The sequence below is a fragment of the Oncorhynchus nerka genome, linkage group LG21 (assembly GCF_034236695.1).
Source record: "Oncorhynchus nerka isolate Pitt River linkage group LG21, Oner_Uvic_2.0, whole genome shotgun sequence".
NCBI lineage: Eukaryota > Metazoa > Chordata > Actinopteri > Salmoniformes > Salmonidae > Oncorhynchus > Oncorhynchus nerka.
In genome coordinates this window covers 8583450-8602513 of record NC_088416.1, presented here as the reverse complement: position 1 = coordinate 8602513, position 19064 = coordinate 8583450, and the positions used below count along the sequence as shown (strand labels likewise).

General features: G+C 44.5%; 1 protein-coding gene and 1 pseudogene across 7 annotated transcripts in view; one reads left to right on the top strand and one right to left on the bottom strand.

Annotated features, from left to right (window-relative positions):
- LOC115103794 (endonuclease V) overlaps positions 1-19064 on the top strand; it is a 48782-nt gene that overhangs the window by 8183 nt on the left and 21535 nt on the right. For 5 of the 7 annotated variants that reach the window (XR_003859653.2, XR_003859652.2, XM_029624742.1 and 2 more), the window contains exons 3-7: positions 4912-5046; positions 7085-7124; positions 7335-7447; positions 12692-12760; positions 12904-13032. Coding sequence is in view for 5 of the 7 variants with exons in the window: in XM_029624742.1 (XP_029480602.1) it covers positions 4912-5046; positions 7085-7124; positions 7335-7447; positions 12692-12760; positions 12904-13032 (486 nt within the window). In the remaining 2 variants the exon portion in view is untranslated. The remainder of the gene's footprint in view (positions 1-4911; positions 5047-7084; positions 7125-7334; positions 7448-12691; positions 12761-12903; positions 13033-19064) is intronic. The other 2 variants (XM_065006278.1, XM_029624743.2) reach the window with 1 other exon arrangement.
- LOC135563480 (UDP-glucuronosyltransferase 2B33-like) lies at positions 346-1486 on the bottom strand (annotated as a pseudogene).

The following is a 19064-nucleotide window of genomic DNA, read 5'->3' as shown; positions in this document are numbered from 1 at the left end:
ATTTTTACAAATTGGCTACTTGAAGTTTAAAATAGTTTTGAATATCCAAGGATGAATATCTGAGTAATATTCTGAATTATAGTAATTTGTGTGACATTCACATGACAATTAACATAGAAGATACTAAATACAAATTCTGACAATGGCGGGCATTTTAGCAGGAGTACACCAACTCCTCCATCAAATCAAATTGACTTGATAGGACAATGTGAAATAAATCATTTATTAAACAAAAAATACACTTGTGTGATACATATTTCCCAACAAGTTAATCACAAACACTTGAAGCTCTCAGAAATAATAACTTTTACTTATGAGTACAGTATGATGATACATTTGTATTTTTCAACACAACATGCAGCAACAGTATTTTACTATAGCTGCATTAGGCAAGAGGAAGAGGAGCACCATTGCCAACAATGTGGTGATGACATCCACTGAGTGGTAGCTGTATCATGGCATCCTGTGGGACTCTGAGCGCAAGTCAGCAGCCTCTTTGTGTCTCATGACGAACTCGATCCAGTAGACGGCCCTGTCCAGTGGCTTCATGGAATGGTCTGGAGAGCTTCTGCATGTTGAACTTGTAGGCTCCATTGTGGAGAACTTCCTGCAAGCCCTGAAGAAAGATCCCTCTATTGAAACTGCCAATGTCTAAAACCTTGGCTCCTCCTCCTTCTTCCAGCTGGAGAAGATTGTCAAATTGGTCTTGGAACAGTGGCAAACCCAACACCATGGTAAATGGCCTCCTTGACAACATTTGTAACCCCATGTGACACAAATGCTCTGATCTTGTCATGACCAAGGAGGTCAGACTGAGCCAGCCATTTTACCAGGAGGGTATTGTTACCCAAAATGGAGGGCTTGTCACTAACATGTCCCCACATGACTTTCTGAGGCGTTGGGAAAAGGCAGAAGCAATTTCAGTGGATACATCCCTTGTAAGACTGACTAAGGATCCTAACTACATTATAATGACATGTTCTCCAGAGCTCTGAACAAACTCTTCTAGCTCTTTTGAGAGCGGTTGAGCAGGCTTACAGTAGAAGCCATGAATGTGTACGATGTTTGGCATAGTTGGACGTGGAGACCCGAAAACAAAATCAGAGCGAATCAACCATAGGTCAGCTGAACGGAGCAATCTGTAATAATGAATATCTCGGCCAAATTATTTATCACAAAGCTCATTATAGTATAGATTGAACTCTACAATTTCATGGTAAATCATAATACCATAAAACATTATATTTCCGAGCCGCTGTAAGAAATGTATATCCTCCGATAAACTTGATCTAAAAACTGGAACAAATGACTGGCGAGGGAGAAAGAGCAAAATGTGTATACCAGCTGTGGTCCAACGAGCACTGTAAACTAAAGGCAATCTAATATAATGCACCAGCAAGACTCCCCCACCCCATGCAGGTTCTGTGAGCACCTTGTCCTACCTCGCTTCCACAAGGCTTTTCATGAGTTCTTTATCCTCAAACATTGCTCCTACCACACATACTTTCTTGAATCTTTGAAAGTAAACTCAGCAAAAAAAGAAACATCCCCTTTTCAGGACTCTGTCTTTCAATGATAATTTGTAAAAATCCAAATAACTTCACAGATCTTCATTGTAAAGGGTTTAAACACTGTTTCCCATGCTTGTTCAATGAACCATAAATATTTAATGAACATGCACCTGTGGGACGGTCGTTAAGACACTAACAGTTTACAGATGGTAGGCAATTAATGTCACAATTATGAAAACGTAGGACACTAAAGAGGCCTTTCTACGGACTCTGAAAAACACCAAAAGAAAGATGCCCAAGGTCCCTGCTCATCTGCAGCTTATCGCTGCAGAATGCTGTGGTAGCCATGCTGGTTAAGTGTGCCTTGAATTCTAAATAAATCACTGACAGTGTCACCAGCAAAGCACTATCACACCTCCTCCTACATGCTTCACGGTGGGAGCCACACATGCAGAGATCATCAATACACGGTGGTTGGAACCAAAAATATCAGATTTGGATTCATCAGACCAAAGGATAGATTTCCACCGGTCTAATGTCCATTGATCGTGTTTCTTGGCCCCAGCTAGTCTCTTCTTATTATTTGTGTCCTTTAGTAGTGGTTTCAGCAATTCGACCATGAAGGCCTGATTCACGCAGTCTCCTCTGAACAGTTGATGTTGAGATGTATCTGTTACTTGAACTCTGTGAAGCATTTATTTGGTCTGCAATTTCTGAGGCTGGTGGTAACTGTAATGAACTTATCCTCTGCAGCAGAGGTAACTGGGTCTTTCTTTCCTGTGGCGGTCCTCATGAGAGCCAGTTTCATCATAGCGCTTGATGGTTTTTGCGACCGTATTGGCTGACCTTCATGTCTTAAAGTAATGATGGAAAGTTGTTTCTCTTTGCTTATTTGAGCTGTTCTTGCCATTATATGGACTTGGTCTTTTACCAAATAGTGCTATATTCTGTATACCACCCTACCTTGTCACAACAGATCTGATTGTCTCAAACACATTTAAGGAAAGAAATTCCACAAATTGACTTTTAACAAGGCACACCTGTTAATTGAAATGCATTCCAGATGTACCTCATGAAGCTGTTTGAGAGAATGCCAAGAGTGTGCAAAACTTTCATCAAGGCAAAGGGTGGTTACTTTTTGCCTTGCCTTTGCCTTAAGGAATACCTAGGATAGGATAAAGTAATCCTTCTCACCTCCCCCCCCTTAAAAGATTTAGATGCACTATTGTAAAGTGGCTGATCCACTGGATGTCATAAGGTGAACGCACCAATTTGTAAGTCGCTCTGGATAAGAGCGTCTGCTAAATGACTTAAATGTTAAATGTAATGTAAATGAATGTCAAATATGTTTTGATTTGTTTAACACTTTTGGTTACTACATGATTCCGTATGTGTTATTTCATAGTTTTGATGTCTTCACTGATTATTCTACAATGTAGAAAATAGTAAAAATAAAGAAAAACCCATGAGTAGGTGTGTCCAAACTTTTGACTGGTACTGTATATTTATATATTTGCATATACAGTGATGTCCAAAACTATTTGGACAGTGACACATTTTTGGTTGTTTTGGCTCTGTACTCCAGCACTTTGGAATGAAATTATACAATGACGATTTTATTTTAAATGTTTTATTTAACCTTTATTTAACCAGGTAGGCTAGTTGAGAACAAGTTCTCATTTACAACTGCAACCTGGTCAAGATAAAGCATAGCAGTGTGAACAGGAAACAACACAGAGTTACACATGGAGTAAACAATAAACAAGTCAATAACACAGTAGGAAAAAAAAGAAAGAGTCTATATACATTGTTTGCAAAAGGCATGAGGAGGTATGCGAATAATTACAATTTAGCAAATTAACACTGGAGTGATAAATGATCAGATGGTCATGTGCAGGTAGAGATACTGGTGTGCAAAAGAGCAGAAAAGTAAATAAATGAGGTAGGTGAATTGGGTGGGCTATTTACCGATGGACTATGTACAGCTGCAGCGATCGGTTAGCTGCTCAGATAGCAGATGTCTAAAGTTGGTGAGGGAGATAAAAGTCTCCAACTACAGCGATTTTTGCAATTCGTTCCAGTCACAGGCAGCAGAGAACTGGAAGGAAAGGCGGCCAAATGAGGTGTTGGCTTTAGGGATGATCAGTGAGATACACCTGCTGGAGCACGTGCTACGGGTGGGTGTTGCCATCGTGACCAGTGAACTGAGATAAGGCGGAGCTTTACCTAGCATGGACTTGTAGATGACCTGGAGCCAGTGAGTCTGGCGAAGAATATGTAGCGAGTGCCAGCTGACTAGAGCATACAGGTCGCAGTGGTGGGTGGTATAAGGTGCATTAGTAACAAAACGGATGTCACTGTGATAAACTGCATCCAGTTTGCTAAGTAGAGTATTGGAAGACCTTAGATAGGCAGGGCAGGATGGATATAGGTCTGTAATAGTTTGGGTCCAGGGTGTCTCCCCCTTTGAAGAGGGGGATGACCACGGCAGCTTTCCAATCCTTGGGGATCTCAGACGATACGAAAGAGGTTGAACAGGCTGGTAATAGGGGTTGCGACAATGGCGGCGGATAGTTTCAGAAATAGAGGGTCCAGATTGTCAAGCCCAGCTGATTTGTATGGGTCCAGGTTTTGCAGCTCTTTCAGAACATCTGCTATCTGGATTTGGGTAAAGGAGAAGCTGGAGAGGCTTGGGCGAGTAGCTGCGGGGGGGGGGATACAAAATAAATGGAGTGGAGCCAAACACAGACACAATCCTAGAGGAAAACCTGGTTCAGTCTGCCTTCCACCAGACACTAGGAGATTAATTCATCTGTCAGCAGGACAATAACCTAAAACACATGGCCAAATCTACACTGGAGTTGCTTACCAAGGAGGCAATGAATGTTCCTGAGTGACCGAGTTACAATTTTGACTTAAATCTGCTTGAAAATCTATGGCAAGACCTGCAAATGGTTGTCTAGCAATGATCAACAACCAATTTAACAGAGCTTGAATCCTTTTTTAAAGAGTAATGGGCAAATGTTGCACAATCCAGGTGTGGAAAGCTCTTAGAGACTTACCCAGAAAGACTCACAGCTGTAATCGCTGCCAAAGGTGCTTCTACAAAGTCTTGGGTGTGAATACTTACGGAAATTAGATATTTCTGTACTTCATATTAAATACATTTGCAAACATTTCTAATAACATGTTTTCAATTTGTCATTATGGGGCATTGTGTGTAAATGGGTGATAATATATATATATATATTTAATCTATTTTGAATTCCCGCTGTAATACCACAAAATGTGGAATGAGTTGAGGAGGATGAATACTTTCTGAAGGCACTGTATTAGATATAACACAGGCATACGTTTATACCGGTGTTCTCTGCTGTCTGTTCCCTGTGTCCACAACCAGCTGCTGTATGAGGACAGTCAGATGGTGACCCTGACCGCCCCCTACATCTCAGGGTTCCTGGCCTTCAGGGAGACCCCCTATCTGCTGGAGGCCCTGCAGCGCCTGGAGACGACCCAGCCCAGCCTGCTACCTCAGGTCAGGGTCTGGCCACTTTGGCATTGGAGATGTTAAAGTTTAACTGACTTAGTTGCTGTTATACTCAGAGAACCCTAATGTCTCAATTTAGTTGAAACTAAATGTCGCTCTGACATGTCTTATACTGTCTGACTTCTGTTGAGACTTAAGGTTAGTACAGTTTCATTGATGTTGTCGGTTTGCTGTGTCCAACTGTTTAACTGTTCACCTCAGGGCGATACATTTGTAAGTCGCTCTGGATAAGAGCGTCTGCTAAATGACTTAAATGTAAATGTAGATACATCTCTGTGTGTTAATGCCTTTTCAGCTATCCAATACCCTCTATCTTCCTCTCCCACTATGTGTGTCCATAAGTCAGCTCTGTATCATCCATACCTTTCCACTCTCCTGTGTTAGTCACAGCCCACACAAATCACTCACTCCCACCTCAAGTCGGGTCCCTGTCCACACCCCTCCCACACAAAACACATCTGCCTAACACATGCACGTTGCCCTTGTGGATTTATCACTGACATTTACCAATGGACACTGACAGACCATTCCCTGCTGCTTTATGTACAGCTCCTCAAATTCTTTCTACATGACTTATGATTCACAGCAAAAGTATGCCTGTACAACCACCTTGGCAATGTAAGAAATCAGTGAAAGGGCTGTTGGCACAGTTCAAAACATTCAATACATCCATCCAACAAAATCTTGTGAAAACTCTTCTTTTGTTAGCCTGTAGAAAGACCTCATGCTGTATAAGTACAAGGGACAGCAGAGCTGCTTTGAGACTTGCCCATCTCTCACCCGTTGCCTCTTTCTGTACTTGCCCATCTCTCACCCGTTGCCTCTTTCTGTACTTGCCCATCTCTCACCCGTACTGCCCATCTCTCACCCGTCTTTCTGTACTTGCCCATCTCTCACCCGTTGCCTCTTTCTGTACTTGCCCATCTCTCACCCGTCTCTTTCTGTACACATCTCTCACCGTTGCCTCTTTCTGTACTTGCCCATCTCTCACCCGTTGCCTCTTTCTGTACTTGCCCATCTCTCACCCGTTGCCTCTTTCTGTACTTGCCCATCTCTCACCCGTTGCCTCTTTCTGTACTTGCCCATCTCTCACCCGTTGCCTCTTTCTGTACTTGCCCATCTCTCACCCGTTGCCTCTTTCTGTACTTGCCCATCTCTCACCGTTGCCTCTTTCTGTACTTGCCCATCTCTCACCCGTTGCCTCTTTCTGTACTTGCCCATCTCTCACCCGTTGCCCTTTCTGTACTCCCATCTCTCACCCGTTGCCTCTTTCTGTACTTGCCCATCTCTCACCCGTTGCCTCTTTCTCTTGCCCATCTCTCACCCGTTGCTCTTTCTGTACTTGCCCATCTCTCACCCGTCCTCTTTCTGTACTTGCCCATCTCTCACCGTTGCCTCTTTCTGTACTTGCCCATCTCTCACCCGTTGCCTCTTTCTGTACTTGCCCATCTCTCACCCGTTGCCTCTCTCACCCGTTGCCTCTTTCTGTACTTGCCCATCTCTCACCCGTTGCCTCTTTCTGTACTTGCCCATCTCTCACCCGTTGCCTCTTTCTGTACTTGCCCATCTCTCACCCGTTGCCTCTTTCTGTACTTGCCCATCTCTCACCCTCTTTCTGTTGCCCATCTCTCACCCGTTGCCTCTTTCTGTACTTGCCCATCTCTCACCCGTTGCCTCTTTCTGTACTTGCCCATCTCTCACCCGTTGCCTCTTTCTGTACTTGCCCATCTCTCACCCGTTGCCTCTTTCTGTACTTGCCCATCTCTCACCCGTTGCCTCTTTCTGTACTTGCCCATCTCTGTCTTTCTGCCCCATCTCTCACCCGTTGCCTCTTTCTGTACTTGCCCATCTCTCACCCGTTGCCCATCTTTCTGTACCCGTTGCCTCTTTCTGCCCATCTCACCCGTCTCTGTACTTGCCCATCTCTCACCCATTGCCTCTTTCTGTACTTGCCCATCTCTCACCCGTTGCCTCTTTCTGTACTTGCCCATCTCTCACCCGTTGCCTCTTTATCTGTCCCCAACAGGTGGTCTTGGTGGATGGGAATGGTCTGTTCCACTACAGAGGTGAGTAGTGGAACAGACGATCTCGGTCTCAAATTAAGACTGATTCGAACTGAGACCGAGACTGGATTCTCAAGCTTCATACTGTCTACTAATAGCATTGACTATTTACTACTAACAGTAGCATGTTACATACTTGCATAACAATTCAGACTTCAGCTAATTGTGACAGTCATGTCCCCTACTATACATATGGGGTTGTCTTTTTTCCAGAGTTTGGCCTGGCGTGTCACCTGGGAGTTCTGTCAGGGCTTCCCTGTATAGGTGTGGCCAAGAACCTCCTGCAGGTGCAGGGTGTGGAGAAGAATGAGAAACACCAGTCACAGGTGAGAGCTCCACCGCTCACATTTCACACTGGTAGAGACCAAAATGATGAACAGATAAACACATTTTTGAGGGGGGGGAGATTGCATTGAATCAAATGACTAATTTCCAATGATTTAATGCCTGTAAGGGCGGAGTGTCGCTAGTTATATTTAATTTGTTCTTTTGTTTTTACAATAACAACTGGTTAACACATTCTGATTGATAGCACTCAAATGAGATCTCAACTGACATTGGACTACTAAACTGTAGCCTACCTACAGTAGGTCTGCATTTGAGAAAATGTCTGACACCTCCAATGTCAAGCTTTTCCTCTCCTCTTCTGTTGTTGACAGACTTCACATACCATCCTCGGTGGTGTGGTCCCTTTTCTTGTGACTGTATCAAACAACATTTTTGATACATTGATACAAAATAATTATAGGCCTACCTACAGTTTTATAGTGTTAATTTAATATTCATGAATCATTCATGTGGGCTCTTGTCTACCTTTGTGCTCTATTTGTCACACTTAGTCATACTGTAGCTGTGTTGAAATTGGAGTACAGAGAGCACAATGCATTATTCATCATTCTATTGTGATAAATGTTTTAAGGTAGTGTGTTTTCTTGCCTGGATCTATTGTAATATTTTATTGTGGGATGTTAGTTTCTCTCCCCAGTGTATCTGTGGCTTGAACTGTATTATACAAGTCGAGCAAAAACAAAAACCTGTTGGTGAAAACCGTAAACCAGCTCTTATTGAAGAGAATACTGGTGGGAGGAGTCTCCGGTACAATACAGTATATAAACTCAGCAAAAAAAGAAACATCCTCTCACTGTCAACTGCGTTTATTTTCAGCAAACTTAACGTGTGAATATTTGTGTGAACATAGCAAGATTCAACAACTGAGAGATAAACTGAACAAGTTCCACAGACATGTGACTAACAGAAATTGAATAATGTGTCCCTGAACAAAGGGGGGTCAAAATAAAAAGGAACAGTCAGTATCTGGTGTGGCCACCAGCTGCATTAAGTATTGCAGTGCATCTCCTCTTCATGGACTGCACCAGATTTGCCAGTTCTTGCTGTGAGATGTTACCCACTCTTCCACCAAGGCACCTGCAAGTTCCCGGACATTCCTGGGGGGAATGGCCCTAGCCCTCACCCTCCGATCCAACAGGTCCCAGACGTGCTCAATGGGATTAAGTTCCGGGCTCTTCGCTGGCCATGGCAGAACACTGACATTCCTGTCTTGCAGGAAATCACTCACAGAACGAGCAGTATGGCTGGAGGCATTGTCACATTGTCACGCATGTCAGGATGAGCTTGCAGGAAGGGTACCACATGAGGGAGGAGGATGTCTTCCCTGTAACGCACAGCGTTGAGATTGGCTGCAATGACATCAAGCTCAGTTTGATGATGCTGTGACACACCGCCCCAGACCATGACGGACCCTCCACCTCAAAATCGATCCCACTCCAGTGTACAGGCCTTGGTGTAACGCTCATTCCTTTGACAATAAACGCTAATCCGACCATCACCCCTGGTGAGACAAAACCGTGACTTGTCAGTGAAGAGCACTTTTTGCCAGTCCTGTCTGGTCCAGCTATGGTGGGTTTGTGCCCATAGGCGACGTTGTTGCCGGAGATGCCTGGTGAGGACCTGCCTTACAACAGGCCTACAAGCCCTCAGTCCAGCCTCTCTCAGCCTATTGCGGACAGTCTGAGCACTGATGGAGGGATTGTGTGTTCCTGGTGTAACTCGGGCAGTTATTGTTGCCATCCTGTACCTGTCCCACAGGTGTGATGTTCGGATGTCTGCCACTGCGAGGACGATCAGCTGTCCGTCCTGTCTCCCTGTAGCACTGTCGTAGGCGTCTCACAGTACAGACATTGCAATGTATTGCTCTGGCCACATCTGCAGTCCTCATGCCTCCTTGCAGCATGCCTAAGGCACATTCACGCAGATGAGCAGGGACCCTGGGCATCTTTCTTTTGGTGTTTTTCAGAGTCAGTAGAAAGGTTTCTTGAGTGTCCTAAGTTGTCATAACTGTGACCTTAATTGCCTACCGTCTATAAGCTGTTAGTGTGTTAACGACCGTTCCACAAGTGCATGTTCATTAAATGTTTATGGTTCATTGAACAAGCATGGGAAACAGTGTTTAAACCCTTTACAATGAAGATCTATGAAGTTATTTGGATTTTTAGGAATCATCTTTGAAAGACGGGGTCCTGAAAAAGCGACGTTTCTTTTTTTGCTGAGTTTATATATATTTTTTAAAGCAATTTGTTTCTTGCGGAAAATTCCAATCCAAAATTACAAATAATTTCATTTTAAGGAAATGAATTGCATGCCTCAGGCTTGCATCAGAGCAGTGATATAGTGGGATGGTTTGGTGTCTGTAATGACTGATGGAGAGGTGATAGTAATGAGAGAGGTAAGGGATTCACTCTCTTCTGATTTTGAATGACAGACAGACAGACAGACATACAGACAGACAGACAGACATACATACATACATGACTAATGTGACCACAATGCTAACAGATTTGCATCTTAAAAGGCCATGGTAGTTTAGCCAGTACCCTGAACACACGCCACCAAAAATCAACTGCCAAACGGCTCCACAACCTAAAAACTCAATTACCATCCAATAACCGCAGCTCAAACCGAGCCCACGACGCACATCTATGTTAGCGTAGCGCACTAATCTTACACAACACTTTGTGAAAAACAGTTGATGTCCCTCAGCTCTGCTTTAGCTCTAACGGCTGTCATGTTTAGACTCAGATTAGGTTTCCACTGTTTATGACCAGAGAAACCGGTAGCGACTCCCAAGTTAATTAGATCTCTCTCGGGCGACACTTAGCGTCTCACAGACGATAGCGATAGCATAAGCCTCACTAACCGAACTACTGTAGCCACGGTGTGGATTGCATTGGCTGAGATTTCTGAGCAAACTGATACAGTATCTGTCAGTTAGCTACTGTTAGCCAAAGTGTTGGCTCTTAGCTATTCTTTCATTAAGGTATCAGGTAGCTTTTAGCAGTTCAGATAAATTTCCCTCTGGCTTTTAGCTAGCGACGCTCCAGTTATTTTAAATGAAACATTAGAACACCTCTTATCTTGACTTTGGTACTGGCGTCAGGCTCTGTTTTCAAATGATGACTCACTGCGGATTGTAGAATGATAGATGTGACCTCTCTGACTTCAATATACAAGCGTAGCGTTAAACTGCCATGTGTGTAGTTGTTTTTGCTCATTAATCGCATCGATGCAACATGAGTCATATTTGTTCCTCCAATTGCTCTCACCCGAAATTAGATTAGGGGAATCTGTGTCCATACGTCCAGAGTGAAGGAGACGTCAAAGATACGCACGGACATCCAATGTGTCGCTGGGGTTTCGTTTTGTCCGAGGGTTTCGTAACATTGCGCTGACGCCCAATTCAAATCCCAGCAAAATGTCAATTTAAACATCGCAATACAATTTACGTGAACTGTTCATGGGATTTAAACATGAAGGCGTTTTTAGAAGTTCCTGTGATCATGGAGCCTCTGTTGTCACGGTGACATCACATTTCTGTGTTCCTGTTACCCCCTGCGTCTTATTATGGGCTAAAGGTTTGTATGGCCATGCCACTGGTCTTCTCCCGTTGTGTGTGCCTGTGTACATAGGTGTGTGTTATGCGTCACTGCAACAGTGGTTCTATTGTGTGCATTGCCAGGGAGTGACTCACTGAGGCCTGTTGAATGAGATGAGCTCGATGGATGGGGGCAAAATTCCATTCACATGGCAGCTGCTGCCCCTGCCTGCTGCTCTGTGGATGAAATTCCTGTCTCTGTCTCTCTTTTTCACTTCTCTTTCTATGGCTCCACTCTATTTCCCAGGTCTCTCTCTCGCTCCTTTCACTCCTTCTCTCTCTCCTCTCTCTGCAACTGCCATCTCTCAATATCCCATCATAATTTTTCCCTCTTCCAGTTCTCTCCCAGACCCCTTCACGCACTCTTTCTCCCCCTCCCTCCTCCTCTTCCTCTCTGGCAAACCACTGTGTTATTGATGGTTGGCCTGTCTCATGTCCTACTGCCCAGGGTGGCTGACTCAGACAGACACACTGCTCTCCCAGATACCACCTGATGGGCCCTGGGCCCTACCTGGCCCCTCACCTGGCGTATCCTCCTGTCCTGTATTATAATTAGTTATAGTGAAATGGACAAGACATCAAAGCTTTCGTTAGTTTAAAGCCAAGCCCTCATCTCCAATGAGACACCTGTTACAGCATCAGACTTGGCATCGGGGATGAGGATGGTTCGTTTTGATCTGAATGTATCTCAAGCTGATTGCAGGATCTGAGAGCCTCTCTCAAATAAACACTGCATCATCCAATATGTGAAATATCAGATTTAAGGTCGAGTGAAGACGGGATTATGTGGTTTTTCACGTACCGATGACTCACACCATCCTATGCACTTCAAATTAGATTTACACTACATGACCAAAAGTATGTGGACATCTGCTTGTCAAATATCTCATTCCAAAATCAAGGGCATTAATATGGAGTTGGTCCACCTTTGCTGCTATAACAGCCTCTATAACTATAACACGCTTCAGCGTGTAAAGTTCTGTGAGCTTGTGTGGCCTACCACTTCGCGGCTGAGCCGTTGTTGCTCCTAGACGTGTCCACTTCACAATAACAGCACTTACAGTTGACCGGGGCAGCTCTAGCAGGGCAGAAATATAACTAACTGACTTTTTTTTATGACAGCGCCATGTTAAAAGTCAGTGAACTCTTCAGTAATGCCATTCTACCATTTGGAGGTTGCACGGCCGTGTGCTCGATTTTATACACCTGTCAGCAACGGGTGTGGCTGAAATAGGCAAATTCACTAATATGAAGGGGTGTCTACATACTTTTGTAAATATAGTACATTACCAGGGAGGAAACAGGACAGCTACTAGCGTGTTGCCTTGTGAGAAAGACAGGAACATGGCTGTGTAGAACATGTCAGGGTCTCATCCTCCCCTCGAAGAAAAGAGAGACGAGGAGATGGAAGAGAGAAATACTTTGATATTGCAAGAAAAATAAACACATAAGCACAGACAGAGAGAAAGTCAGACTCGGACGGACAGACGAACAGACTGACAGTAGTAGTGTGCATAAATGACCAAAAGACTTCCAATTTGTAAGTCGCTCTGGATAAGAGCGTCTGCTAAATGACTTAAATGTAAATGATAAATGATGGTCTGACTCCACTCCTCCTCAGATTGCCTCATTGCAGAAGGGAGGAGAGAGCTTCCCTCTGACTAGCGACTCAGGAAAAGTGCTGGGGAAGGTAAGACTCACGCGCACGTTCACTGCATCGCACACAAACGCGTAATCAGTAGTTCTAAACATACAGTCTCTCCTCTCCTCTGTCTGTCTCTCTGTTTCTCCTCTCTCTCTCTCTCCATCCCTTTTCGTCCTCTTTCTTTCTAGGCCCTGCGTAGTTCTGACAGCAGTACCAAACCAGTGTATGTTTCAGTGGGCCACAAGATCAGCCTGGACACGGCCCTGCGCCTCACACACTCCTGCTGCCGCTACCGTGTTCCAGAGCCTATCAGACAGGTACACACACACACACACACACACAGTCAAACATAGAGTCAAACACATACACATATTCCCACACGCATACGAAAAGAGCCATTCAGTCACCAGATTAGAAGTCAGTCTGATCAATGAAAGCCAACTGAGAAAAACCCTGTCAAATGGCTGGGAGGAACAGAGCAAATCAAAATGGCTTGCTGGACACGGGACACCATGTCAAGTTAACCTGTCTGCTAATGCTTCTCTCATAGAGAGGAATAGAGGCCTCACTTTCCACAAATCCTGTTGTAGCATAGGCAGTGCCATTAAAGTTTATAATGGCAAAAAGAGGGTGGGCAGGCTGTCTTTCTAACTTGATGCTCATCTCCACCTGCAGTCTGTTAGTGTTATTCTGCATTCCTGCCACTAGACTGTGCTGTTCCCTTAGAGATATGTGTGGTGGCATAACTCATCTGCCTTACACACTGGGCTGCTGTCAAAACCAGCCCTGCACTGCACCCAGTGCTCTCACACACACACATGCACAGAAACACGCTCGCTCGCTCGCTCACTCACTCACTCACTTTCTCTCTCGCTTTCTCATTCTCTCTTTCTCACTCTCTACCCCCTCTCTGTCTCTGTGTCTTTTTCTCCACTGCAGTCAGCACACACACACACACACACCTCTATTCTCAGTATATTGCCAGGAGAGCTGCAGCAGTAGTGTAGTCTTGGCTAACTCATCTCCTCCTGTGTGTGTGTTCATTTCATCAGTGAGTGTGCTAATGTGTTTAGTGGGTGCTGGGGGTTCGTCCAATAACATTGGACCTGGACATCGCTGAGAGCAAGGGGACTGGCAGAGAGATCACCGCTCTGTTCTTTCTCTCTTCATATCTCTCTCTCTCCCTCTCTTCCACTCTCTCCCTCATCTCTCATTCCCCACTTTATTTGGTTCACCTCACTTATCTGTCTTTGTCTATCTCTTTCTCTCTCTCCATCTATCTCCTCTCTCTCTCTCTATACTTCTCTCTCTCTCTACACTTCTCTCTCTCTCTCTACACTTCTCTCTCTCTCTCTACACTTCTCTCTCTCTCTACACCTCTCTCTCTCTCTACACCTCACTCTCTCTCCAGACGGTCGTCAACGTTGACCCTTGACAAGCCATATTGCTGCCAGCCAGCACTCAACCACGTACACACAAACACACACTGATGATAGCACAGAGCCAGCAGCGACAGGTTGCCAAGTTTTCTCGTGCTGTGGAAACAACAATATGCTCCTGCTCCTCAGCGTTTAATTGCGGTTTGCTGTTGGGACGCAAACACAGGAACAGGTGGCGGAGGTTTGCCAAATAAGGGCACAGGCATCGTTTATGCATTCAGGAAGAGGGACAAATTAATTAATGAGGTGTTTTAGGCCATCGGAAGTAGGGATTTGGGTTGACAGGTTGGGTTAGGAACCTAGGCATGTAGACCGTTCATGTGAGATGGGTTGGGGATCATACTGTAGCAAAATCATTTGAACTAGGTTGCAGTGGCACCTGTTCAGAATGTAAACTTAAACCCCTAGCCTCTTTTTCCATCCCTCTTCTCCTATCTTTTCCTGTCCTTTCCACTTCCCTTCTTTCATCTTCTCCCCTCTTTTCATTCCTCTCCTCTATTCTCCTGCCTTCCTCTCTTTCCTCTCCTCCTCCCCTCCTCACTGTACCTGTTCAACCCGAGAGAAAGAAAATCCCTCAGTCTGTCTGATCTCTACAGTTAAAAGAGCGAGAGCTTGAGATGAAAGAGAAAGACGACGTCGCGGTTGGAGTCTGCAGTGAGGAGTTGATGGTGCAGAGGGCTGAAGGCAGAGTCAAGGCACTGCAGCAGAGTCTGTATGCACAGTGCGTTGAGTGCGGAGGAAGGCGCGCTTTTACACTAACGTGATGAGGCTCTCCATCTCACCCACTCACGCTCATGTACACTTTTAAACTCGCATAGACTCCCTCTACAAATACACTCATTCATATCAGTATTATGCGCAGTCACTTGCTCATACACTCAGTCACTCACACATATTCTTCTCAGTCGCTGAGGAAGCCTGAGACAGCGTAGCCCATTGAGGACATTCAACCTTTTCCATGAGTAAACACTCTTAGAGCCCTGAGAGGAAGATTGACAAGTGTGAGTTAATTGACTTACACACACACTCTCCCCTCTTCCTAGCCTTTCTTAATGAGGCCACAAACAAAGCTAATGGACAGTAGGAGTCCTTTTACCTAATGATGAGGGAGGCCAGGCTCCATTCACACACTCCCAGTGGACCCCGTGTGTGTGTGTCGGCCTTGTGTGTGTATCTACGTCCACGTCCGCTTGGCTGGTAATGATCTCCGGACAGCAGAAATCTATACTGACAGGAAGACGTGATGTTGTTCATGGACAACAAGGAACCAATGCTAGAGCCATAACACCAGTCTACTCTACTACTTTGGTCTCTTTCCTTTAGGGAGGAAGGACTAGGAGGGCTCACCAGTGAAGTTGATTACTGCAGCTCATGAACAGCACCAGTCTTGTGGTACTGACCATTGCCAATCAGTTAGGGCTAGTAGTAGTAATCAATTCAATTTGGTAAAGCTTTATTGTACCCAAAGGGGTGAATTGTTGACCAGACAAAGCACAATGATGTCAGTGTCACACAAAGTCCTGCAGACAGGGTAACAACTTTAAAAGTCCTGCAGACAGGGTAACAACTTTAAAAGTCCTGCAGACAGGGTAACAACGTTAAAAGTCCTGCAGACAGGGTAACAACTTTAAAAGTCCTGCAGACAGGGTAACAACTTTAAAAGTCCTGCAGACAGGGTAACAACGTTAAAAGTCCTGCAGACAGGGTAACAACGTTAAAAGTCCTGCAGACAGGGTAACAACGTTAAAAGTCCTGCAGACAGGGTAACAACTTTAAAAGTCCTGCAGACAGGGTAACAACGTTAAAAGTCCTGCAGACAGGGTAACAACTTTAAAAGTCCTGCAGACAGGGTAACAACGTTAAAAGTCCTGCAGACAGGGTAACAACGTTAAAAGTCCTGCAGACAGGGTAACAACGTTAAAAGTCCTGCAGACAGGGTAACAACGTTAAAAGTCCTGCAGACAGGGTAACAACGTTAAAAGTCGCCTGCAGACAGGGTAACAACGTTAAAAGTCCTGCAGACAGGGTAACAACGTTAAAAGTCCTGCAGACAGGGTAACAACGTTAAAAGTCCTGCAGACAGGGTAACAACTTTAAAAGTCCTGCAGACAGGGTAACAACGTTAAAAGTCCTGCAGACAGGGTAACAACGTTAAAAGTCCTGCAGACAGGGTAACAACTTTAAAAGTCCTGCAGACAGGGTAACAACGTTAAAAGTCCTGCAGACAGGGTAACAACGTTAAAAGTCCTGCAGACAGGGTAACAACGTTAAAAGGATAGACTGGTGAAAAACGCCTAAAACAAACCAATCCTTGCTTCTCTAGTGAAATAGTCGTTCTATTCGAAAGGCAATATTTTTTTATGTAAATCCTGCCTCTGCAGGATAAATGTCATGATTCGGGTAGGAGTCCACAACTACAGTAGGAGCGCCGCTCTAGGTGGCCATTCTAGTTCTACCATAACTCCACGCCTACAGTTGAAATCGGAAGTTTACATACACTTAGGTTGGAGTCATTTAAAATTATGTTGGAGTCATTAAAACTTGTTTTTCAACCACTCCACAAATATCTTGTTTAACACTAAGTATACACTAAGTTGACTGCCTTTAAACAGCTTGGAAAATATTAATAATTTTGTCATGGCTTTAGAAGCTTCTGATAAGATAATTGTCATCATTTGAGTCAATTGGAGGTGTACCTGTGGATGTATTTCAATGCCTACCCTCAAACTCAGTGCCTTTTTGCTTGACATCATGGGAAAATCAAAAGAAATCAGCCAAGACCTAAAAAAAAAATGTGTAGACCTCCACAAGTCTGGTTCATCCTTGGGAGCAATTTCCAAACACCTGAAGGTACCATGTTCATCTGTACAAACAATAGTACGCAAGTATAACACTATGGGACACTATGCAAATCAATCCCAGAACAACAGCAAAGGACCTTTTGAAGATGCTGGAGGAAACCGGTACAAAAGTATCTATATCCACAGTAAAACGAGTCCTATATCGACATAACCTGAAAGGTCACTCAGCAAGGAAGAAGCCACTGTTCCAAAACCACCATTAAAAAAAGCCAAACTACAGTTTGCAACTGCACATGGGGACAAAGATTGTACTTTTTGGAGAAATGTTCTCTGTTCTGATGAAACAAAAATAGAACTGTTTGGTCGTAATGACCATTGTTATGTTTGGAGGAAAGGGGGGGCTTGCAAGCCGAAGAACACCCTCCCAGCCGTGAAGCACAGGGGTGGCAGCATCATGTTGTGGGGGTGCTTTGCTGCAGGAGGAACTAGTGCACCTCACAAAATAGAGTGCATCATGAGGTAGGAAAATTATGTGGATATATTGAAGCAACATCTCAAGACATCAGTCAGGAAGTTAAAGCTTGGTCGCAAATCGGTCTTCCAAATGGACAATGACCCCAATTATAATTCCAAAGTTGTGGCAAAATTGCTTAAGGACAACAAAGTCAATGTATTGGAGTGGCCATCACAAATCCCTGACCTCAATCCTATAGAAAATTTGTGGGCAGAACTGAAAAAGCGTGTACGAGCAAGGAGGCCTACAAACCTGACTCAGTTACACCTGCTCTGTCAGGAGGGATGGGCCAAAATTCACGCAACTTATTGTGGGAAGCTTGTAGAAGGCTACCTGAAACATTTGACCCAAGCTAAGCAATGTAAAGGCAATGCTACCAAATACTAATTGAGTGTATGTAAACTTCTGACCCACTGGGAATGTGATGAAAGAAATAAAAGCTGAAATAAATCACCCTCTCTGCTATTATTCTGACATTTCACATTCTTAAAATAAAGTGGTGATCCTAACTGTCCTAAAACGAGGCATTTTTACTAGGATTAAATGTCAGGAATTGTGAAAAACTGAATTTAAATGTATTTGGCTAAGGTGTATGTAAACTTCCGACTTCAACTGTATATCTGCTCTGCTCATCACACCTGCCCTGTAACATTGTGTTTCCCGCAGCCCTGAGAGCCCTGAGCAAAGATACTCATCCATTACTCTGCTCTGCATCTGAATCAACAGGAAATGCTAAAGCACTGCTGCTCCCCAGCTGGTTGCCGTAACAAATGGATTTTCAATGTGAGCGATTCTTGGAGGTAGCGTTAGCGGTGGGCCGTGGTGGGTCTTTGTAGACAGAGGTAGGGATGCTGATGGTAGTTTTGTGTGCCGGTGTCCCCGCTGAGACTCTGGCTTCTGTGTTTGTTTAAAGGAAAGGCTTTAATCTGTGTTGTGTGTTTTGTGGGCGTCTCTCTATTCCTGCCGCAGCAGCTACACACACAGACTGCTTACAGAAACTCATGCCTATTGTGTATCTCTCACTCCCTTTGTTAATGTTTGTGTGTGTGTGTGGGGGGGTGCATGCCTGTCACATTTCTCAGCATATGTCTGTCTCTCTTCATTTCTCTCTTTCTCTCCCCCCTCCAATCTCTCGCTGTCCTTTCCTCACTCTCTCCCACCCCCCATCTCTCCTCTATCCTCTCCTTTGAATAATTCAACCCCACAGAGCTTTGTGTTTCTGTCTGTTGACACTGACACATTAACAACACCGACCCACCCAAAACAAACCCAAACACATTCAGGCTACTGCAGGCCTGGATTCAAACCCATATACATTGTTTACTGGAGACCTGGGTTCAAAGCCAAACACATGCAGTACTGCAGACATGGGTTCAAACCCAAATGCATTCAGTCTACTGGAGACCTGGGTTCAAAGCCAAACACATGCAGTACTGCAGACATGGGTTCAAACCCAAATGCATTCAGTCTACTGGAGACCTGGGTTCAATCCCAAACACATTCAATCTATTGCAAACCTGTGTTCAAACCCAAATACATTCAGTCTACTGGAGACCTGGGTTCAAAGCCAAACACATGCAGTACTGCAGACATGG